This window comes from Delphinapterus leucas, chromosome 2, assembly GCF_059928025.1.
Source record: "Delphinapterus leucas isolate spDelLeu-1000000601 "Yukka" chromosome 2, BTC_Dleu_Yukka2, whole genome shotgun sequence".
Taxonomy (NCBI): domain Eukaryota; kingdom Metazoa; phylum Chordata; class Mammalia; order Artiodactyla; family Monodontidae; genus Delphinapterus; species Delphinapterus leucas.
Window position 1 is genome coordinate 25,504,548 of NC_143130.1, and position 24,565 is coordinate 25,529,112.

At 42.3% G+C, this 24,565-nt stretch overlaps 2 protein-coding genes across 2 annotated transcripts in view; one reads left to right on the plus strand and one right to left on the minus strand.

Moving 5' to 3' along the window:
• The first annotated feature begins 1,200 nt into the window (after positions 1–1,200).
• Positions 1,201–6,052, plus strand: LOC149749969 (rab GDP dissociation inhibitor beta-like). Its single transcript, XM_089906589.1, has 5 exons — positions 1,201–1,332; positions 2,924–3,095; positions 4,627–4,771; positions 4,956–5,010; positions 5,099–6,052. The coding sequence occupies exons 1-5, from the start codon at positions 1,261–1,263 to the stop codon at positions 5,243–5,245; spliced, it is 591 nt and encodes a 196-aa protein (XP_089762715.1). The 5' UTR covers positions 1,201–1,260; the 3' UTR covers positions 5,246–6,052.
• Positions 6,053–7,438: 1,386 nt separating this feature from the next.
• LOC111177927 (transcription activation suppressor family member 2) overlaps positions 7,439–24,565 on the minus strand; it is a 104,792-nt gene continuing 87,665 nt past the window's right edge. The window contains exons 23-29 of the mRNA XM_089906567.1: positions 24,043–24,472; positions 17,057–20,866; positions 13,782–13,907; positions 12,824–12,977; positions 11,784–11,889; positions 9,550–9,731; positions 7,439–9,130 (exon numbers count right to left, since the gene is read on the minus strand). Of these exons, the coding sequence (XP_089762693.1) occupies positions 9,012–9,130; positions 9,550–9,731; positions 11,784–11,889; positions 12,824–12,977; positions 13,782–13,907; positions 17,057–20,866; positions 24,043–24,472 (4,927 nt within the window). The 3' untranslated portion in view covers positions 7,439–9,011. The remainder of the gene's footprint in view (positions 9,131–9,549; positions 9,732–11,783; positions 11,890–12,823; positions 12,978–13,781; positions 13,908–17,056; positions 20,867–24,042; positions 24,473–24,565) is intronic.

Below are 24,565 nucleotides of genomic sequence, written 5' to 3' on the forward strand. Positions count from 1 at the left end.
CTAGTTCTGGGGAGACGCTAACTCTGTGTCTTCCTACATTGCCCTCTTTACTTCTCTCCTATAACGTTCTTGAACATAGATCTTTGAACAAGGATGTTTGTCCTTGTACATATTCGTAGTAGCTGCATTTGACTCCCTGTGTATTTTAGCATCAGTAATCTGGGCATCTGTTTGTTTTGATCACTCTTCCTCTTTACTTTTTTCCATTTTCTTTTTTTCCATGTGTCCAGTAATTTTTGATTGTATGTTGGACATAACTGATTGGTATATTGTAGAGATGGTGGATTCTTTCTGTGATGAGTGTTGATTTTAGTTTTGATTTGGCAGTTAAACTATTGGCCGTTCACCTTGAACTTTTGGAGACTTGATTTTATACTTTGTAGGTGGGGGGTCTTTTGTCTTTGGCTGAATCCTTCATGAGGTGTGGTCCTCTGGGGTTTCATTGGAAAGCCCAAGGTATGTACCAAGTTCCTCTAATATGGCAGTTTCAAACTTCAAACTTATTTGTCCTTAAGGCCTGTAGCTGTAGTTTCTCCTCAAGTCTTTTTGCCTTTTAGCTTTTGCTTTTTCCTGGGTTCCTTGGAGTCTCTCTCCTGTGTACAAGCATTTCTGGAGTTAGTTAAGGATTTGAAGAGATTTTATAATTTGGTTGCTCCCCGTTTTGGAAGACTTTCTCCCACAATTTTTATCTCCTCATACAGCCCCAAACTCTATCTTATGGCATGTTAAATCAGTAAGACTGCAGGTTTTTTGCTTCTGTTCTAGCTGTCCCATGTTACAAGGACTGGGTAGGTCATTCTGTCAGGGGAAGAGCCATACAAACCACATGAAGATCTCATCCAATTGCTTCCTTCAAGTCCCTTGTCTAGTTTCTGCCTGCTTTTGCTCACTGTCCAGTGTGCTTTCTGATAGATTTTTGCTTGTTCAGAGTCTTAATTTTTAATATGCAGGAGGATTAGACTTACAAGCTGTTATTCCATTACTGGTCAGTGTGGTTTGTTTGCACTTGATAACTACGAATGTGAGACAGCATTACATGGTTTTGACTGTTTTAGAATTGATGCTTTTATGACTTAAACTAATGCCTTCTGGAAGGAAACTGAACAAATACATGTTTCCTGTAACTCATTAAAATCTAAGAAAGGAGACTTTAGTAGTTGAAATAATTATAAATTACTGATTGATTATAATTACAATTATAATTACTAATTATAGTTTAAATACTTTGCTAGGCTAAGTGCTATTTATGGAGGTACCTACATGCTGAATAAACCAATTGAAGAAATCATTATGCAAAATGGAAAAGTGATTGGTGTAAAATCTGAAGGAGAGGTAAGTAGCTTTTACAATTTAAGAAATATTATATTCTTGTAAAGAAAACTTTGTTTAATAAGTACTAAATTTGGTATGGACATCGATCCTAGATTTCACACTATGTATGTTTTCTTTATGGTAACTTGGTATTCATAATGACTGAAAACTTATAATGTTTAATATTTTCTGTTGTGTTGATTGTTGCTTAAGACTAAAACAAATTATGAATGAGCTCTAAATGGTATTACATATGTAGTGTGGGTTGGTGTCTGTCTCCCAAATTTTCATTTAAATTTAGCTTTATATGTACCACTTATAACTTATTGGTTGAATTGGGGCTTGGCCAATACTATTTTATTATTTAATTTATTATTATTAAATTACTAAATATTAGTAATGTTAATCATTACTGTTAACATGATTTTATTTTGGGTTTAGCCAAGGAACTGGCCGGGTGGAGTTTTGAGCAGTGTTTCTCAAATTTGAATTGAATGTAAATTGTTAATTTTGTCAGAGTACACGTTTCTCATTCAGTAGGTCTGTGGTGGGTCTGCATTTTCTTGCAAGCTCTCAGATGGTGCCAGTGCTGTTGGTCTGCAAGCCAGACCATATTTCATGAACCATCAACTTTTACAAATGGAACCGTTCAAAAAAGAAACTGAAAAACTATGTTTAAAAAAGTATTTTGGGGGCTTCCCTGGTGGTGTAGTGGTTGAGGGTCCACCTGCCAATGCAGGGGACACGGGTTCATGTCCCGGTCCGGGAAATCCCACATGCCGTGGAGTGGTTGGGCCCGTGAGCCGTGGCCGCTGGGCCTGAGCATCCGGAGCCTGTGCTCCGCCCTGCGTACCACAAAAAAAAAAAAAAAATATATATATATATATATATATATATATATTTGGGGATTCCTGATGGTATTCTATGGGTTCAGACCATATAATCTATACTCACTAGCTGGCCATCTGACCCTTTATTGTTGTAGGTCTTTTGTAACTAAATTGTGCTTCCAGCATACACATAATAGATGTTTAGGAATAGGGATAAACGTCTTAATGTGATATCTCAGTTCTTTTTATTCATTCCATTTTTCTTTGCTTTAGGCAACTGCTTCCTCTTAGGACATTTCAGGGCTTTGATATAAAGAGGAAGACGATAATATAATAATACATAATTTATCTTGCAACTTAAGTTTTACTTAGTAAGTATAGTCTTAAAAGGAGAGATTATGGTCTGTTTCTAATATTAGAAAGAGCTATTTATAGACCATTTACTTTTCACTGGGTCCATTTACATATAATGACATTCCTTAAATACACTGTTTCATTTAATCCTAACAACAACCTCTTTGAGGTTGGGTAGAGCCAGGATTTTAACCCTCTTCTTTCCAGTTTTAAAACTTATGTGTCTGAAAACCATGCAACACACTTTCCCTAATATTTCAATAAGATTTAGAATTTATAGATTTGCTCCAGGAGAATTTATAGGGATTGTCGGCAAAGCTAGTTTTAATAGGTATCTATAATTCACTAATTATCTACAGTTAACTTGAAGATAACAGGCGATGTTCAAGAACGATGGCATCATTATACCCATTAATGTTTTATTACAGATTGCTCGCTGTAAGCAGCTCATCTGTGATCCCAGCTACGTGAAAGATCGAGTCGAAAAAGTGGGCCAGGTGATCAGAGTCATCTGTATCCTCAGCCACCCCATCAAGAACACCAACGATGCCAACTCCTGCCAGATCATTATTCCACAGAACCAAGTCAATCGGAAGTCAGGTCAGTTTTGAAGATAAGCAGATGTGTGTAGAAATTACGAATTTTATCTGCTCTATTACAGTGAAGAGACTTTAGTTTACATATGGAAAATAAAATGTGATGTATCCCTTTTAGCTCATAGAGATCCTAAGTCATCACTTTGAAATGGAAACGTTTGCTTAGGAGCCCTGCCTTGGACTTGTACCCCCCTCTTTGGGCCTCCATTTCTTCTGTAGAACTGAGAGGCTGGACTGGATGAGCAGGCAGCCTTGCCTGGTTTGAACATTGTGTGCCTTGTGGAGGTTTATGCTTATTAGTTGACCTGATTTCACTGTTACTTTGAGCTGATGACAGCACTGCTTTTGTGTCATGATTTGTCAACTTAATACTTGTATTTGATTTTAGCAGTGTGCTAGAAAACAACTTTGATTTCTCTGATTGAGATCAGGACTTAGCAGGACTTCCCTGGTGGCGCAGTGGTTAAGAATCCGCCTGCCAATGTGGGGGACACGGGTTTGATCCCTGGTCTGGGAAGATCCCACATGTCACGGAGCAACTAAGCCCGTGCGCCACAATTACCGAGTCTGCACGCTACAGCCCGTGAGCCGCAACTGCTGAGCGTACGCTCCGCAACTACTGAAGCCCACGCACCTAGAGCCTGTGCTCTGCAACAAGAGAAGCCACCACAATGAGAAGCCTGTGAAATGCAACGAAGAGTAGCCCCTGCTCGCTACAAATAGAGAAAACCCGCATGCAGCAATGAAGACCCAATGCAGACAAAAATAAATAATAAATAAATTTAAAGAAAAAGATCAGGACTTAGCTCTGAAATCGTAATTCCTAATCTGTTTGCTTTAACCAGTTTTCTTTCATTCACTAGCTTTTCCCATTTTCCTTTCAGTTAGAAGCCCTAAAGCTTTTAATTTTTTTTTCCATGTAAGAGACGAAATCACAGAAGATTATTATGAGAACTAACAGAGACAGACGAAAGTAATCTTTCAAGGGTTCCCAAGTAGATCTCAGGGTCAGGGAGAGTGTAAAAAGAGTAAAGGGAACCCAGTAATTATCTCTTATATTGGAAATTATGTAGTTAACTAGTGGTATACAGACAAGTAGAATCTATGGAATTATTATGAGCTTATGCCAACTCAAGAATAGCTTATTGTGCTTGCAATTTTATATTGCTTAAAAAATGAGAAATCAGTAGTTAAATAAATCCTATCTTAGCTATTCAAAACCTTTCTAAATGCAGGGTTCAGAGAGGAAGACAGGTTTTCACAGTGAGCTGTGACATCTGGGTAGAGAATGTCATCTCCCCGTCCACCATTCACTGCCACATAAATCCTTCATCTCCAGTAGGCCAAGAGTTGATGAATATTTGTATATTTTATGTATGACCTTGTTTGTCTCCGTATAGAACTTAATCTTAGAATATCCAGTCTGTTCCAAGTAATTTTAACTCACACCTCAATGAAGTATGGGTGAAACTGAGTGCACACACAGGCCCAAGGTTGAAAGACCCTGGCAGTGAGGTGGCTTTGCTTGCTTGCAGATATCTATGTCTGCATGATCTCCTCCGCACACAACGTGGCTGCACAGGGCAAGTACATTGCCATCGCCAGCACAACCGTGGAGACCAAGGAGCCCGAGAAAGAAATCAGACCAGCTCTGGAACTCTTGGAACCAATTGAGCAGAAGTAAGTGATGTGTTCATTTATAGCAGCTCAAACCCAGGATTGCCTTTGGCTCCATGGTGAACAGAACCCCATGAGAACAATGAGAGCAGCCATCATCTCTTACCAGCCTGGGTTTTGAATTTCAGGCAAAGCGGTGAGTGGGCGTGTCAACTTCCCTGCTTACTTAATTCTTTTTCCCCTCCAGATTCGTAAGCATCAGTGACCTCCTTGTACCAAAAGATTTGGGAACAGAAAGCCAGGTGAGTGGCAATCTGAAAAGGGTAATTACCAGGCTTTATTGGGAGACATCACTAAATAGTCTGAAGTCTTTGTGACTTTCATTTCCAGATCTTTATATCCCGTACATATGATGCGACAACTCACTTTGAGACAACCTGTGATGACATTAAGGACATCTATAAGAGGATGATGGGATCCGAGTTTGACTTTGAGGAAATGAAGCGCAAGAAAAATGACATCTATGGGGAAGACTAACAGCAGTACATGTTATCATCTAATTAGGACAAACTTAAAATTTGGCAAATGATGCATATTGTATGAAATCAATATTGTAAGGCCTGCTTTTGTAATCAAAGCTGAGAGATTGCAGAGCACTGTACCCGTAAACATTCTTCCCCTTTCTAATATCATGTATTAACTTGTTTTCATGGAGTGGCTCTTCAGAATTGGCAGGTTCCCACATTCTGTTCAATTTAACCAATACTGGCTTGTTTTTTCTAGTGAAGGATCAGTTTTAAAACATTGTGATACTGATACAGAGAACTTGATACAGTATTTGTATCTTTTAATCAGTGTAGCCTTTGCAGTTATGAGCTTCTGCTGCTCAAGAGCTGTGTCAGTACAGTTTGCGTGCCATCTGTCCTCTTGACATTAAGGAGATACGGAATCGAATGTTCCATCGTTGGGGACAGTATCCCTCACTCCTCCCCACCCCTTTACATTTACATCAAGTGTTAGAAGAGTGCCCAGGCAGCATAGCCACAAGCTGGGTTTATGTGGGCCTCCAATTCTAACCAAACTCCAGACTTTGAGAGTCATTTTGGAGGAAGCCTGTGTGCGGTGTTTTAATCTAATAAATTTGATGAGAGCAGAGGGGAAAGAAACTATCATAAAGCAGGTAAACGTAGAAGCTTCTTTTGTATCCCAGGTGTGGCTTCTTCTATGGACCAAGCTGCTGCAACGCAGTATTGATTTGACAGAGCCTCTGCTTCAATGATGTCTGTCTCACAATGGCTCCAAATGATTTCTGTACTGCAAAATAAAGCCAAACTCTGGAAACCAGCTCCCTCTTGTTGGTCTTTTGTGTCCTGACAATTCAGAGCTAGTAAGTATTGTACTGGCCTTGACACAGCTGCTCATTTCCTTCACTAGAGCTGAAAACGGATGCTGGGGAAGAGTGCTGAAGACCCTAGTGGTTGGTGGAGTGCTGCCATCTGGCTTCACTGTGAGTAGACCCCGAATTACTTCTTGGTACAATGTAATTATTAGACTCTCTTAGATATCCTTAGTAGTGGTGTAGAACAAGGATTCGTTCCCATCAGAGAGTAAGTGACATCCGGTGGAATGGGTGCGTTAATATATTTATTTATTTAATAAGTTAATTAATTTTATTTTTGGCTGTGTTGGGTCTTCCTTGCTGTTCACGGGCTTTCTCTCGTTGTGGTGAGTGGGGGCTACTCTTCGTTGTGGTGTCTGGGCTTCTTGTTGCGGAGCATGGACTCTAGGCACGTGGTCTTCAGTAGTTGTGGCACGTGGGCTCAGTAGTTGTGGCACACGGGCTTAGTTGCTCTGTGGCATGTGGGATCTTCCCGGACCAGGGATCGAACCCGTGTCCCCTGCATTGGCAGGTGGATTCTTAACCACTGTGCCACGAGGGAAGTCCCAGTATTTTCATTTAATTCAGATTGTAGACAGACAGTTTTTAGTGGTACCTCCTTTCCCCTTGATTGTTACAAGCCTCACTGTATGTGCTGTCATTTACATCGAGGACATTGTATTCTCTTTTATAGTTGAGTCTGTCATTTATGTCGGAGGAATGAGGACATTGTAACTGTATTCTCTTTTAAAGTTGAGTCTGAAGGACATAGACTAAGGTAGGCAATCTGTTAAAGGATTTAGGGTAATAATAACTTCGATTATCCAAGTGATTACTTTAGCTTTCTCAATCTCATACTATCCATTTTTGGCCGAAGAATTTTTTGTTGTAGGTGGGCTGTCCTGCACACTGTATGCACCTCCCTGGCGTGACAACCCCAGATCACCCCGGTTGAAAACAACTGCTTCCTTTTCATAAGATTATCTAAAATTCCAGCAGGCCTTTCCCCTCTTTTCCTGCAACATTTCACATTGTGAACCGTTAACGCAGGTGGAGGCACAAGCTGGGTTAGTAGTACGAAGGAAGTACCAGGATGCCTTCATATTCTGCATTCGGCATATTTATTGGAACAACTAACATTTCTGTGCCAGGCCAACGGGGCACAAAGGTGATGAGGGCAGAGTCTCTGCAGAAGCTCAGTCTGGAGGCGCCTGCTCCTCTGTGGCCTGGCTAAGCCTTCAGTTACAGAACGGGCGGCCTCGTGGGTGCTGGAAGGTCCTTCAGGGGAGGAGCACGGCTGGCAGGTGTGCTGTACTTTCCTTTTCCGTAGTAATTTCAGATTAATTCAGTGTACCAAATACAGTTATGGTCCTATTAGATTCTTATCCCTGGGCTGAGTGGGTCTCTAAGCAAGAGCTAGGGTAAGAATTAAAACTCAGTCATTCTTCCTCCTCCTAAGAACATACCGAGGGGAAAGGAACACTTTCGGTTCTGTGGGGGGAGTTTAAAAGCAGATAAATGGCTTTTGAGGGAAGTTCCTGTGCAGGCTGACATGACCCCCTGGAAGGGCCAATTGGAGAGTTGTGAGGTGTCCTCTTGCTGGAGCCTGCTGCTCGGCACCGCACGAGGGAGGGGAAAGTACCGGGCAGGCCTGCGGGGATGAGGCTTGACAGATGGCGGCCAAAGTGAGGTAAGTGGTAGGATTCTTTTGGAAGCTACTTATTCTGCTAAATGGCCTAAAAAATTTAAAGTGCTGTAAAACATTCTCTTACAAATTTAATATTTGCTATAAAATCATTGCAGAAGCAGTTGAACGATTTTTAGTTGTCTTTATTAAAATGAAACAAATTAGGTACAAAAACCTTTGTTCCAAACAGATACTATGTATCTTACCAATGTTTTTGCTTGGTTTTGAGTTTTAAAGATTGGTGTAGAAATTATTTCTAATATAAATAAATGATTATTTCTTCCTCAGAGGGTTGATTTTTGTAGTATGCTGTTTACAAAAACTGAGTAAGTGAAAATGACAGTTTATAAATTTGTACCATTTAGGAAAAAAATGTTTATGTAGTGTAGCATGAATAACAGCAGATAAAACCATTGAAGATGTTAGTTTTTACACAGGTGGTAAAACCTTTAAAACAGACTACAACATGCATTACATGTGCATTTCTGACCTTAACGTGCAAAAACAAAGCTACTGGTTAAAATAGACTTATTTTTGCTACAATTGAGTACACTTGTAAAATTCTTATTTTTATCATTAATTTCAATGAATAGCTTTGAAGCTATTCTGCTTAAAATGAGAATAATTTAAAACAATAATATTGAACACTGTAACCCAAAACTAATGGAAAACTACAGTGCTGCTGTGAACAAAGCCAGACAACAAAGTCAGACATTCTGGCAATGTGTAAAACACGAAGAAAAATGTTCCCCCAAGTTGTAGAACACTGAGATACACAGAACAGTCTTCTCATATAAATCAAAGGTTTTCAAAGAAAAGGGAAAATACTCATTTGTTGTTGGCATCACCGATGTCTAGGTAAGCTGTAGTTAAATCACCTGGACAAATACAAAATTGATAATTCCGTCTTTAAAATAAAATAACCAAGAACTATTCCATAAATAGGATGCTACCTACTGGGGAAAATGTCTATGCATGTAGGCTACACTGTCTTCCGTCCTGGCAGCAGATGGACTGCAGGTGAAAACACTCATAGAGTGGAGGTTAGTTATTTCATTAGTGATACTTGAGAAAGTCCCATTTATGCCAAACTAGCAGCACCCCTAAATAAACAAAACTTTAAATTTACAGCATGACGTATAAGGTACAAAAGTTTTTGAGCAACTGGTTTCCCGCAGACACAGATGTCAGCATCTGCTGTCAGTTCCAGCTCACGTGGGAGAGAGTCACAAGTGTTCTCACCAGTAGCTACTCCTGAATGGAGCTGCTACTTTCTGTATATTTTCAATAAAGTCATTTACATCTGTAACAAGGATGCCACTGTTTTCAGAGACATCTCTGGAGACAACAGGCTTTTCTGTAAAAAGAAAAATAAGCTTTTTTGGTGAAAAAATTCATTAATTTAAAAAGCAGCAAAATCCCTTTTATTGAAAAAAAAAGACTCATACACGTGAAGGAAAAAGCGAGCCTGTTTCACGTGAGGAATGAGGTTGGAGCTCTGGGAGCAGCCGCCTCCATGGGCGGTGGTGGGAGGGAGGAAGCTGAAACCACTGATGGGCACTTTTTTAAAAGCTTAGATGGTTACACTTAACAGATCTAGTACAGGTTTTTTTTTTTTCTATTAACAGGACAAAACCCACAATACCTGCTGCCCCAGCCTCGTGTGTGTTTATTCCTGGCCGCCAATGACTCCACTTGGATGGAAGGACGTTTCTAGAGTGGACCTACTGGGCGTTAACTGGTTGATGAAAATTAGAACTAAGGCTATGAATTTACCTGTAAGGAAGACAGCAAACCTCGCGTGGACATGCTGAATTTGCAGGTTTAGCAGACATTTCAGGTGCTCAGCTTTTGTTGATGATCGGGAGTCACACTGGTGATAATGAAGCAGCTCAAAGATATTTGCACTCTGATACGATTTCAATATTAAGTTCTTTTTATATGCAATTGAATCCACTCTGAAAAATACGCAAAAATGTTAAATTTAGATAAGTCTAAGTTTGTGAAAGATTTTCTGTATCTTAATTTTCAGTTGCTTTATTCCTAGACTTTTTCTGGCCTTCACTATACTTAGTCAAACTCCTTTTCCCTTCTGTGTTCTTTTGTATGACACACTTGGCTTCCCAGACGTCACCATCCTGTCGAATTCCCTCAAAACATTCCGAGTGTACTTACTCCTCGTCCCGTCAGGAAGGACAGCACATGGCCCTCGAACACTGCTTCCAGCCATGTGGCTGGCAAGCCTCCCACTCATTCCCAGCGGGCCCCTTCCTGCATCCTGTCTCATACAGCAGTGCTTCCCGTGCTTTGGCTCTCCAAAACCACTCTACTTCTTTTTGGTTAGATAGTCACCAACTTCATTAAGATCATCTAACAGCTAGAATTTTCTCACCTCACTTTAAATCTTGTTTCTACCTTTTATTCTTCCTTTTAGAGGAAAGTGTTCCATCCTGCAGCCCCTCCAGTACTCACACCCTCGCTCCTGCTTGCTGGAGAAAACCCAAAGCCTGCGTATTCCCAAAGCTCTAGTCACACCATGAACTGCATCACGATGAATTTCCTTCCAGGTTTTATCCTTTGTATGTGTAAATTTATATGCCTGGCATCATACTGTACATAGTTTATCACTGTGAACAGAAATTTTTTATATGCTTCTAGTTACTCTTTTATGCTATATGTGGCATTATTTTGCATATTTAAAAAATTATGTATCTGTTTAGTCCTGTATCTGCCTAGAGATGAATTAGAGGATGGTTTTGTAGCTACTGATTACCACGCATGGTTTTTGTTCTGTTTTGTTTTAGTTTTGGACAAATTCTCCCCACCTCCAAGGGCAAAAGGGTATGATAAGTTTTCTGAAAAGTTCTCACTATTCGAGACTGGCCCGATGTGAAGAGATTCCAGTGACATAAGTGTCTCTGTTTACGCAAAGTCCTAGGCATGCTGAATTAATTTACACTGACCGATCTTAACAGGTGTGCTCTGCCACCTCAGCTTTCATCTGCTTCTGTACTTACTCCTGAAGTTGAACCTTCCCTCTGAAGGGCTGTGTTAACTAAGCCCTGTGAGGGCCCCTTGGAGCCCCTTCCTCCCTGACAGTCTCAGCTCTCAGTTCCGCTCCCTCTTTTCCTCCTGTACAAGTTCCTCTCCTAAGTGCAAGCCTTTCCCCAACTGCTATTCTCGGCCATCTTTCGAGATCCCGTGCGTATCCACGATTTCAGTTGTCTTCCTCGGAGAAAGCAGTGCGGTCAAACAGAAGGTAACTGTCAGGTTGGAGACGAACATTCCGGGTCAAAGCCCAGTTTCCTGACTTCCTCCTTGTCTGCCTGGGTCAGGTCTGGCATCCTCTGTGCCTCAACTTCCACATCATTAAAGTGGGTTTGTACTGTCTACTTCCTATGTGTGAGCTTATTAGGACAGTCCTGTGACAGATGACCTGTCCCATCTATAGACTCCCCCAGTCCACCTCTGCATTCCCACACTCCTTTTCCCGTCTCATTACAACCTGCAGGCCCATCTTTGATACGGAAGGGCCTCCCGCAGGCCCCAAGTCTCTTCATTTAAGGGAGTCTGCCTGTTTCTAGTCTATTATTTAAGAGTTAAATTAAGGCTACATGCCGGTCTCAATTTTTCTGTCCTTATAACTGGAGCAACCTAATTTATGAATAAAAGTCCAAAAACCCATAGGTGAATTTATTTTTTTTACATTTTAGGATTCCTGTGTGTGTCTGACTTGGTCACTGTTGGTCTGGAGAAGGCAACTCAGACCCTGGATTATGGTCACAACACAGCTTCCTGCACTGAAAGCCTTGCTATAAAAACAAAACCCGAAAAACAGTCCACAGACCTAAACACTGCCTTCAGTGACATAGACGATTTATGTTCTTGCAAAGTGACCTTGTGGCAACACGTGGATGACACTGGTCCAGAGCTCAGGGAGCCTTTCTGGGTGAACCCGGGTGTCTCCACCCTCCCCCACACCCAGGCCTCAAATTCCATAAAGGTCTCACCTCACATCTTCTTTTAGCTTTTTAGTTTCCCTGTAGTGAAGCAACCACTTCCATCTTCCATTTTCATTTAGTTTCTCCAGGATTTTGATAATTTCCTTCAGTTGTACTACAGAATGAACAAATTTGACAAGAGAAGATGTATTTTAGGATTTTTGGCTTGTCTAGTCAAAGCCCAGGGATGATTATTTGTGAGAATAAGGCCCCATGTTTGAGTGTTGACCATCACTGCCACTCCTGTAGCTGGGCAGGAAGGATGCTGTGCCGCGCTTTAACCCGTGGTCCCTCAACCCAGCCCCACCTTCTCATACTAGCAGGAGAGAAGAGCACTGCAGTCATTACCAGTTAAAAGCTCTGAGTGTATATAAATCTATGGATGGAACGAAAGTGGGGTCCTGTTGCAACAGAGATAAGATAGGTCTAGGCTTCTAAATACAGAATCTACAAATATTTTCAACTCCACTTTCTATGCAACATTCATGCTTGTTAAGGTACGTCCTCCTCCTCTTCAATGGAGAAGTGGTATCCATGTTTACTTCTAATGTGCTATCAGAGCTGGGCAGGTTTTGATTGTACATAAAGTGTCTGCCCTGTGCTCTAACATTCTTTGACGTCAAATTCATTGCCCCGAGAGAAACTATTTATATATGAGTGTTTAAGCAGATAACTGAGAAGACTTCCAGTAGCCATTTTTTAGATTTCCATGATACCGACAAAATGGTAGGGGTGATGGCAACAGAAATGGAGGAAAGAGGGCTGATTCTAAACAAATATGTAGCTGATTTGATTTGGCAAAGGGAAGAATTGAATATAACAAACTCTCAAATGTGTATGAGCAGTTTAGCCACATTACCGAGAGGTTTTAATACAAAAGAGGTCAAGAGCAAAGTGCTTATTTAGCACAGCATATGACAGAAATTAAGCCCTCAACAGATGGTGACATATTGAGTTAATACTGATTTCTTTTTGATGAAATAATATTTGAATCACTGGGCAAGAAGAAATTGATTTGACTAGATATGAAAGGAAAATGAGAGACAAACCTAATGTTAAAGTTTCTAGTATTCTGTCATCTGACACCACAAAGCCTCCTGTCTGGAACAGCTCTTGGTAGGTGTAACTGAGGACGTCTTCAGGGCTGTCGATTCCGGCAAAGATGACACTGGGCAAGTGCTTCAGCTTCAGCAGAGAAGGAATCTGAAACATAAAAAGGTACCCCGGTGAAGACAGGTTCATTGGGTCACTTTTGTCACTTCTATCCAAGGGTGTCCAAACTCAGGAACAGCTGGAAATACCTTTAACCTTGATGACTGACTGGTAATTCTGTCAGTTAATAAGGAATTTTAACTCCATCAGCAATGCTGCAAACTCATTAAGATTAGTTACAAAGTGGTCTCTCAACTCCAAAGGTGGAAGACGGAACGAGGGGAGAACACCTGAGGTTTGGGACCTGTAATCAGGCAGGTGGCAAGCTCACCACCACCGTAGTCTCCCGCTTCACGTGGCGTCCGTGCTGTGGGTTCAGTTCCTGCCTCCTGACGCAGGACCATAAGCCCAGGCTAAGCCTCGATGTCAGAGCTTTTTGGGACAAGCAATTACTTTTATTTAACTGATAGGTAAATATGGTAACAAACAAAGAGTTAAGAAAATTTTCAAAAGTCCTTTTAAAGCAAGATTTATTACTGTTAGACATCAACAAATGTAGATTTATATTTCAGGTGAGAAAATTTTACCAGTCTCTCTTCATCGAAGTTCTCCCTTAGTTACTATGAAAATGTTCTTAACTCTGAGACATAATTTGCCTTATAAATACCTTGGTAAATTACAACGTTAGTATCCGTAGTACAGTATCTCAACCCCATTATCTTCCCACTTAGATTCAATGGTATTGTGCTTTAACTCCTTCCCTAAATAAAAAGGCAGTGATGAGCCTGATAATTATAGAATAACATAAAATGCCCAGAATACATTTCTCTGTAAGAAAGTTACTTCCAAACCTACCTGATGCAAATGTGATGATATATCTTCATTTCTGATGATGACTATGAGCATATCCTTCTCCCTGTAAAATGCCTGACAGAAATGCTGAGGTTCAATTTCTGTGTAGCCTCCTTTCCTTAGAATATGCTGAAAGATTTACAAATAGACATGATTTAAAAAAGGATACTTGCACAGAACTACTTTTACAGTTTACTAAAAATATCAAAGACCACATCCTGTTTACTAAATTACGTTCTAATAAGGCAACATAAATGGCAGTTTATCTTATTACTAGACGTCAGCTTTCACATATAAAATGACTCCTGGGTATCACTGACAACTGGATTTAGAAGTTTATTTCAAAGGCAAAACACTTTATAATGAATCTTTCATGTTCATAAAGTATCAAAGGTGGATTCTTCTGAAGCCTCAGACTAATATACACACATGAACCTCACCCTATTCAAGGGAGTTACCTTGGGAAGGCAGATATTTACTTGAAAAATGCCACCTCCAGTCAAAATGTTTCTACGACTTTTGACGATACCCATGATGCCTATGCATTACTTTGAGTATCGATAACAAGGACGGATTCTGGAAGCTGGCAGTGGCTTGGACCCAGGCTTTGAAGAGTAGCGGGAGCCGGGTGTTACACTGTGCCTGGTTATGGGGTGTGGCTGTGTTCCACAGAGCAGTTCTGCAATAAGCCTCACTGGGAGGATAAGTTCGTGTAGTTAAAGAAGTTCCTTAACCTTGTCCTCCTTTGTGATTTTGACATTGTTTCTGTCTGAAGGATTCTGGAGGTTTACCAAAAACACCATCACTTGTTATTTCCTTTCTAAAATAAGGTGTTACTTTGGTCAGTCTCCCCGCCAGATCTCAAGACAACTCAAATTTTGACTTCAAGTTTTCACTCAAAATGTATGGCAATGCTAACACAACACAGTGAATCAACTATACTCCAATACAAATTTTAAAATAAAATGAGAAAAAAAGTATGGTGATGTATTTTCAAAAGACATTCCTACAGACAAGATATCTTTGAACAAAGAGCTCCTTAAAATATCTAAATATAAATCCTTATAAATCCTCACCTATTTTACTAATGAACGATTTGAACTAATACGCTTTCTGATAGGTTCAACATTTTCATCAGCTCCTGTGGAATTCTGGGCCATCCTGTCACACCCTGAATCACCTTATGAGTAAACAGGACCTGACACCCCATCACTGGTGAATGCTCCAGGACAGACGGATTCTCCACCATAGCTTTCTGAGCTTTTTAAAAACACTTTGCTCTTGATCACACTTTATTCTCAAATGTACTTTATACTATGTCCACTTTCTCACTTGAAGTTGTTTTAAAGGTGCACCCGATGTTATTTTCTGTTGTAAATAGTGGCCACGTGATAAAATATTACCATGAAATGATACAGTCACTACCGAAACAAGCATGTTATCTAGAAGTACCATGAAATGATACAGTCACTAGTGAAACAAGCACGTTATCTACAAGTGTTACTTCGATAAACATCACTGTGACTGCTCCCGTATGAAAACCAGTGTCACCTGTACTCTGTAAAAGACATGAGAACTAAGATAGTGCATCGTTGCTTTTGAGATGGAAGCAAAAAGAAATCAAGTATTTTGCTCAATGTGGTAAAACAAGGACATGGCCATGGTGCTCAGTTGATCTCTAACTTATTTCAGCACAGGTCAGGGTGTGGCGTATCTACTCAGCCAGAGAAAATCAACTTTAATTCAAGGTTAAAATGAATAAATAATTTCCAGGTTACCTTTGGAGGCTAATCACCTTCCAAAGACTGAAGGCCACTTAATGCTTTATTTTTTCAACTAAAATCTTACCAAAATGGCACAGAAATTGCAACAAAAACAATGGGGAGGGGGGCGGGAGGAGGGCAGACCAGATATGGCAGCCATTTGTGAAGAACGTTGGACAACAAGAGGATCCTTGATTCCACAAATTTGGAAAACACTAAAAATCATATTAAATGATACAAAACAGGAGCCATCAGCCGCCTCACAGGAGAACGTACTGCTGACTCGGACGACACGGGGAAGCCTCGCGTTGAGGCCGGTTGCCTCGCTTTTCTAATCCACTCTCTGTGCTGTGGTGGAGGGACCACTCTGTCAAGTGCAAACGTGCTGCCCCTCATCTTTCAGAAACATTTCTCGGTGCCCTGCAGGGACCTCAGGACAGTCCAAGTGCCCCCGCGTGATGTGCACGTGGCCCTTTTACCCCTGACGGTGATCGCCGTGCCCCCGACCGCCCCCCACCCTTCAGGAAGCCTCCTTAGGCCCCGTGCTTCCCCCCGGGGCAGCGCTGAGCCTCGGCCCGCAGGTGCCTGATGATTGCGACGTCCACACTGACCGATGCGGGGCAGGACTTGCCAGGAGGCGCAAGGCGCAGTCTGGGGCCTTTCGCTCCTCCGCAGCGGCCCTGGCATCTACACGCCGCGCACCCATCATGGCGACCGTCACGCTCGTCACTCAGCCCAGATGTTGCAAACATCTGCAGGCGCTCTGTGCTCCTCAGCAGCTGGGCGCTGGCAGGGGTCTCCTGGGACACGTCATCCCGGGGCAGCCACCCTGACTTAACCCAGGACTCAGCACGAGGGCTGACACGCGTGGACCTGAAACAAATCTCATCGGGCATCGGGACCCGAACCCTTACTGGTCTACCCGTCCACACCTGGTGAGAGGCCGGCGTCCTCTCCTGAAGGAGAACGTCCCTGGGCCCCTGACCAGGTCTGCCACCCTCAGAATGACATCTTGGCACCTGCCCCGACACACCTGCCACAGTTGCACAGTTATCTTTACCATGTTTCTCACGTCCCATTAGACCGAGAGGATCAGGTGAGGCAACATTCCCCTCACCTGCGCACGTGGGGCTCCAACACGCACACCTGAGAAGGACGCTGGATCCCCCTCACTCTCCACACTAGTGGAGGTACACAGGTAAGCTTTTGTTAAAGCTGAATCTTAACCTTTGGCCTGTGTTTGTGTGTACAGTTGAATATGCCTCCACTGGTGCTGTGTTATGAAAAGAACTCACCGCACTAATGCTGGGTCATCATACAAATCTTCAAATATAGCACAAACGGCAGGTCCCTGTGGCCAGACCTTCAGTCTGCAGGGAAAGACTGCGCTGAGAAGCCGAAACACCACTTCATATCAATGGCTTCTTTCTGAAGCTGAGAATCCTGTATTACTTACAAAAAACTCAGACAGCAATCAAAATAATATAAACTGTTAAGGAAAATCTGGCACTTTACCTTTGTTCTTACAAAGAATGACTTGTCCTCTGTCTCCACGAGGTGGAAGAGGAAGGTCCTGGTACAAGCCTCCTTCACAACCCTCTCCAGTTTGACGTGCAGACTGGTGCACAGGTCTGCAACCATGTCATCGTAGGAGGCTGGCCGAGGGATGGAGGGACACAGCTCTCGGGGTTCGGCTTCTCCAGAAGCAGCATGTGGCTCTTTCTCCTGGAAGATGACCGGGTGGCTGTTCATCACCTTGTTGAATTCGGCGTATTCGTTGAGAATAAGGGAAATGTCATTCCGGGACTCTTTCAATGTACTGTTATATTTCAACTTGTTGAGGTGGTATGAAACAGTTGAATTTCGTTCAGAGTTTGGGAGATGATTTCTATCGTGGCCACACCTCTCCTTCCAGGAGGAGGAGGAACGGCCCACACAGCTGGGTGTCTGCCTTCTCGCCTGCTGACCCTGGTGTCTGGGGCCTGAGTGCACTACTGTCACCATGAGGGGACTCCTGCTATGGGAGGAAGGAGGCAGCCCTGGGGACTCGGGCACTTTTGTCGCAGGGAAAGCCCCCATGGCGCCCTGGAGAGGGGGCTCCTTAGGAAAGACGGCGGTGGAAGGGGCGGAACACGGAGCAACTCCCGTCTTCACAAGTTGTTTTAGTTTATGTGCAAAACGCAGATACTCCAGATCTAAAGTGTTCTGGGTGAGGTCGTCTGCCACCTGCCAAGTGTCTGTCCAGGAGCTGAGCAAGCCGCCCTTGGCCGTGACGCCGGGGTGCCTGCACAGGCTATGCAGGGTTCTCGTGGTGTCTCTCAGCTCTTTAGTGACAGTGAAGTTAGCGTAGGTCCTGGGGATCCCACGGAGATCTCGGATTTGGACATAAGAGGGCACACACTTATCTTCCTTCTTTAATCCCACGGGCCAGCTTCTGGGAGGAATGCCCGTCTCCAGCCCTGGAACCTGGCTCGAGTAGCCCCAGTCATCATAATCACTATTGTTTAGGTTCAGGAAAGAGTCAAAACCATCTTTGGAAGTACGTTGTTTCTTCTCGGTGTGACTATATCGCAAAGTACAGGACTCTTCCGTATCTAATCTGGGGTTTCCACACTCACCAAAAGAGTCTTGATCCGAGTCTCCAGAAGGTGGTTCATAATGGATGTCAGAGTTCACACTGATATCCAGGCCTCCACCTCGGGTCACAGAGCCCCACTCAGCCCTCTGCCCCTCATCAGCACTCTTATCTTCCACCTGCTCTTCAAAGACCCCACAAACAAGAGGGGCACAAGATTTCGGAACAAAGGAAGAAGGCTCTGTATCGATAGTTTCACCTGTTGCTGCTGTCTTCTGGTAAGAATCAGCATGTAAATAGACGGGGAAAAGCCCACCATTCAGCAGAGTTCTTGCTGCACACGGTGACCCATCTTGCAGCATGTGGGCCGGTTTGTGTCTGCCTTCTGAAGAGGTGATGTGCAGCTGAGAGCCGACACCTCCTAGATCTATAGCTGTTTCACATAACTCAGCTCCAGTTTCATTATTCTTGAGCAGACTGGCCATTCTGATGATCATTTCCTGTGTTTCAAACTCCATCCCTGCATCGCTGGGTCCTGCCCTGTGGGTTAGGGTGGCCTCTCCCGAGAAGAGGGTGGGCTTGGGGAGCTCCAGGTACCCGCGGGCCTGCACAGCCTCAGCTCCGGCAACTGGGTCAAGGCGCAAGGACTTAACCAGGATGTAACAGAGTTCGTTTGTTTGCAAATCAATGCTCGAGTCATTTTCCTTAAGGCTCTTAGAGCTGGTCTGCTGTTTTAATGACACATTCACACCACTTGGTGTGGTTGTAGAAACAAACGTGTCAGCAAAAGACTTATTTTCAAGGATCTTCTGAGGGCTAAACGGAGGCTCACTGGTCTCCACGACAAGATGACTTAGGTGGGGATTTCTGTTCTCTACGCTCATTGGTTGCAGTGGATTTCTTGATGTTACCAGGTTTTCTAGAGAATCTCTGCATGTGGCAGCTGAGGCAGGCTGGTTTAACTCTGCATCATGGTGTGGCACCTTTTCTGAGAAAGAGTAACCCTCACCACACTCACTTGGGACAATTTCCTCAGTGACTTCACCAGGAAGGGTTAAAAATCTATCTTTTCTTCCTGGGTGATTTTTTAGTATTAGAGGCATTTCAGCAGAAAGCTGCATTTGCTGTATCTGAGTTAAGTTATCTTGTCCCACTGGATGGGTGGGACCAACAAAAGAATTTTCTTTTTCTGTTATGGCCAAATCTACTGTTTCAACCTGGGAGGATCTGTCAGTTTTCTCACAGTGTGCATCACAGAGTTTAAAACTACTTGGAGATACAGCCCAAGCTGGCTGTGCTTCTTCACCTGGTACCTGGCAGTCAGGGCTAGAAGCTGGTGACACTTCTTCAATTAAAGAACTGAAGGAGAAGTCTGAACCAACATGAACTTCCTCTGCAACCTCAAGGGCACAGGTTTCTTTCGAAAGTGTGAAAGCCACTGTCTGTAAGTTATCACCTTTTCTCTCACTTTCTCGTGGTTTCATTGACATGTGATCAGCAGAGTTCACATCAGGCACCTCTTCAGGCTCAATTATTTCTTCCGCTGTCTCCTGAAGCTCTAAGCAGGGTAACGGGGCCTCCTGCTGCTGCTCCATTTCACCAGCGGATGCTTCTTCCCAGGGACTCGTGGGCGGTGATATGGTGAGAGTGAGGTCAAGGTCAGAATCCTCCTCTGATAACTCGAGGCTGACTTCCTCTCTATTCACAGATAGGCTGGTTTGTTTGGTAAATGCAGAATTACATGTTTCAAAACTCATATGTTCACTGTTCAGACCACTCTTGTCATTCTGTAGTTCTGAAGAGCCATCCGAAGCATTCCTCATTGATGGGATGCAGTCAAGTGAATCTTTTTCTTCCAAGGGATCAGAGGCTGACGATGAGACTACTTCTTCAAGCTGGGACGACTCTACAGTCTCTTCCGAAGAGATGCTGAAGAGACTCTGAGTCGACAGAAGACATTCTTGAGAGAGCTTCATTTCTTCTCTGGGTAACAAATAACTAGAACTTTTAACTAGTGATAATGCCTCTGTTACAAGGGAATTATCAGACGGCGATGGTGAGCCTGCAACAGCCTGCCCTTTCTGTAATGAACACATTTCTTTAGCAAGTATCTCTCTACTCACTGAGGAGGCACAAAGGTGCTTAGCGCCTTGTTGTCCTGACATTGCCAGAGAGGGAACGTCCCTAAGACCCTGTGTCTTTTCAAATGCGGACACAGGATGTCTAAGGCTTGTAGCAGGTGATACTTGTTTAATCAACTCCACATTAAAGGGTGTAGGTTTATCAGCTCTGTTTACAACTTCTGTCTGTACTGGTGCATAGGCATTTTTTTCAAAAGTGAATGTAACTGGTTCCAGATTAATCACTACATACTCCGTATCATCCTCCCCTTCCAACAATGACTGACATTCTTTGTTTACAGAGCTACTATGCTGGATAAGGCCCTGCAAAGCACCTGTTTTTGTTTGCATTTTTGCACGAAAAACATCAACTTTGCTTTCAAGGGTGCTGTACACAGACTTTTGAAAAATCATTGACGGATTGCTGATCCCATCGTAAGTCCTGGCGAATGTGGACTGTGTGACAGTATCATTATAAGATGTCAGCTGTGTGCCATCAAGTGGCTCAAAGGTTTTATCTTCAGCAGGAATAGAAGATCCATTAGTTTGGGTACTTCCAATGCTAGAAAGCACCAGATTAGAGGTCTCTAGTTTATCTGATGACTCTTGTTCGGCTTTCCCCCCAATTATCTAAACGATAAAAGCAAAAGAAATAAATTAATTAAAAAAATCAAGAGCCAAATAGATCTTTTTTTCAAGCATTTACATATGTGAAGAACAGAACAAAGATCAATTTTAGTTTGCTCTGTTCTTTTGAATCTTCATAGGGTAGAGATCAAGCAAATCCCTCTCTTCTTAGGCTTAAAATACCCCCCAAATAGGTATTTGTTTTATCTAAATACACACACACGAGAACTCCAAAACTTTCTTAGTTGCACAGCCTTTTTTTTTAATGGACTTTTGGGAAGAAAAGTGGCTAGACCACTGGCAATTTAAAGACTTGAAAATGCAGACTGTTTGCTAAATAGCATCACTTAATTCAGAAATGCAGCAGTAGAGGAAAAAGTGCTCAATTAATTTAAATTATTTTTAGTAAGATTAAAAGATAATCTTTAAAGCAAAGAATAACTTATTTTAAACACCAGCTTTCAATTAGACTATAAATGCACTGTCATCTGGAATGTTCCCATGAGGAAACACTAATTATTATCTCTTGTACTCAGAATACACTGATAAGCAGCTTTCCCAAGGTATCAATCTCTATCCTGTTAAATAAAAGTCCCTTACCCCTTAGCTGTCTTCTTAGCTTATAACTGGACATAATCTCTCTCTCATTTTAATACCTCCCTATTCAACAAAGCAGTAGAAAACACAGTGCAGCTTGCATTAATAAACTCAACTAAAAGGACTGAGTTAAACAGTACCAGAAAGGATTTAGCATAAACAGTAACAGAAATACCTCTGGACAATTTTGATAACCTCATAAAAAGGCTGTTTCTTTTCTTTTTTTTTGTAAAGGCTGAAGAATGGTCTTGTTCAGAATATGGTAAAGTGGATTGACCATACAGTTGACCTACACCTGTAGCTCTGGAACGCTACGGCCACAGATTTCCTGCCAGATTTTGAAGCAATCGTGTTGTAAGTCAGGACCTGTGTTTCAAATCTCTTGTTAAAAACAGTTCTGCCTTAGTCAAAGAAAGACACTGACCTGAGCAATTGGCAGGGAGGAGCTGAGACTTGGTTTTAAGAGCACACGACTGGCCAGATACAAAGCACAGAAAACTCTTGATGGCACACTCATTCTGAGAACAGTTCTATGACCCTCCCAATCACACTGTGGCTGATAATGTTGGGCCATAGTCGTGAATCTCACCATGCCTGTGCTCTTAGTGAAATGAAAACTTTGATAATCCTAGTTTGCCCGAGAATAGGGAGTGGTACAGGATGTGTGTGCACCTTTAAAGTATGGGTACAGTATTCAAGAAGATGACGGAAACATATTTCTAAGTATATGCTATAGAAAGTGTTAGGAATCGTTAATTTTAACATTCTACTTTCTACTTAATACTCTTTCATGTTTGCAAGAAAATCATTCCTAATTGGACATTACTAAAGTAAGTTAATATATATTACCACAACCAAAAGTACTTTATAAGAAACTAGTGTGTGTATAAATATATATGTAATAATTAAAATCTGCCTGACTAAACATAAATACTTTCTTATTCTAAGGTAGTGATTTTATGTATCTCTTTGAGAATAAGATGAAATTTATGAACCCCATCCTCAGAAAAAAAACGCATACACACGTAACATATATTTTATGTGTACACATATAAACACACACATATGTGCATATATATACATAAATACATCCACAGAATTAGACATTGAGAAACAGCTAGAGTGTCCAGATCTGAGTCTTGGCCGGACAATTTACTATGTGCCTCCAGGCCATTCTGTACTTCTCCATCCTCAGTCTTCTCACCTATAAGATGGGTGGCACGGTCCTTACCTCACCCGGCCGTGTGAGAATTAACTGAGCTAATGCGAGTGAAGGGCTCAGACCAGTCTCTGGCCCACAGCGTTCCACCAGTCTTCATTCTGATGAAGATGAGCATCTGCAGACACTCACAGACCCTCTGAGGCTCACCCCTGGACCTGCAAATCCCCACGGAAGCCCAGGTACAGAAACTCAATGTTAGCACAGGCACTGAAGGTGCCCAAACCCATGTAAAATTATTCTGTAATAAATCTGCTCTGAAAGCTTAACAAGGCAGGTATTTTGTCAATCCATTTACTTAGAATCTTGATACAACTTTTTAATTTGCTCCAATTAAAATTCGATTATCAGGCTTCCCTGGTGGCGCAGTGGTTAAGAGCCTGCCTGCCGATGCAGGGAATACAGGTTCGTGCCCCAGTACGGGAAGATCCCACATGCCACGGAGCGGCTGGGCCCGTGAACCGTGGCCGCTGAACCTGCGCATCTGGAGCCTGTGCTCTGCAAAGGAAGAGGCCACAACAGTGAGAGGCCCGCGTACCGCAAAAAAAAAAAAAAAAAAAAAAAAAAAATTCGATTATCTGTCCTATCAGTTGAGAACAGTGAAATGAAACAAAGTATATTTTTCATATTTACAAACAGTTATCTGCAGACCTATGAGAGGTCTGGCATTTTATTTACTGTCTCAGGATTTGTTTTCTGTTTTGGTGGTACGCGGGCCTGTCACTGTTGTGGCCCGTCCCGTTGTGGAGCACAGGCTCCGGACGCGCAGCCTCAGCGGCCACGGCTCACGGGCCCAGCCGCTCTGCGGCATGTGGGATCTTCCCAGACCGGAGCACGAACCCGTGTCCCCTGCATCGGCAGGCGGACTCTCAACCACTGCGCCACCAGGGAAGCCCTCAGGATTTGTTTTTAAAAATATTTTTTAATATATTCAATTTTAGTTTCCTTTAAGGTTTATCAAAGATTTTTTATATTTATTATTACTGCATTTGATCCATAAACACTATTATAGGTAAACAGAATAAGTATTATTCACCTCTTTTAAAAGATAATAAGCTCAGAGAACAAGTAATTTGCCCCAAATCATACAACTAAAAAGTTACATAATTATGGTTGGCTCCCAGATCATCTGAGGCCTACGATTTTTTTCCTACTTTTGTTTCTTCAATCAGGATGGTAGATAAGCTCCACCTGCAGACAATCCAGACTTTGTAAACTAAGTTTCTGGCATTCTAATCCTTTACATAGCTAGAGAATCCACTTTCCTAAAAGAAACCAATGCCTTGTTATGAATGTGATTTTACGTACAAAAAAAATTTCTTCAAAATTAACACCAGCATTTATAGTATTCAGCTTTACCTACCTCATTATTACAAGAATAGATGAAATTCTGGCTTTCTCGGGTCTCTGGATGACCTGCTGTTGCAAACATTTCTTTCTGTTCATTCTGCACCCAAAGCTCCAAGCCTCTCACAGGCGGTGGTTTCATGAAAGGAAGCAGGGGGTCAGTGTCTGGGAAGGACACTTTGGCAGTAGGACCTCTGGGAGCCTCATTAGTCTCCAACAGAGGGTCTACGGAGCACCTTTCCACACCGGAGGACTCTTCAATTTCACTGAATTCAAACGATTCTAACGTGCTATTTATGCACACGTATTTTGCTGGGTTGCTGTGTTCTACTACTTTTCGGGATGATTGTATGACTTTGTTTTGATTGCTATAAAACAGAGCTACCCACATATGAAGTAAAAGCTTCACTTCTTCCATGTTATCTGGTAAATCAGTATTCCAAGGCCTGAGATTTTAAAGAAAGAAGAAACCAAAATCATTGAAAATGACTATTTTAGTTATCTTATAAGTAAGTGCCTTAATTATTAACCTTAGTTTT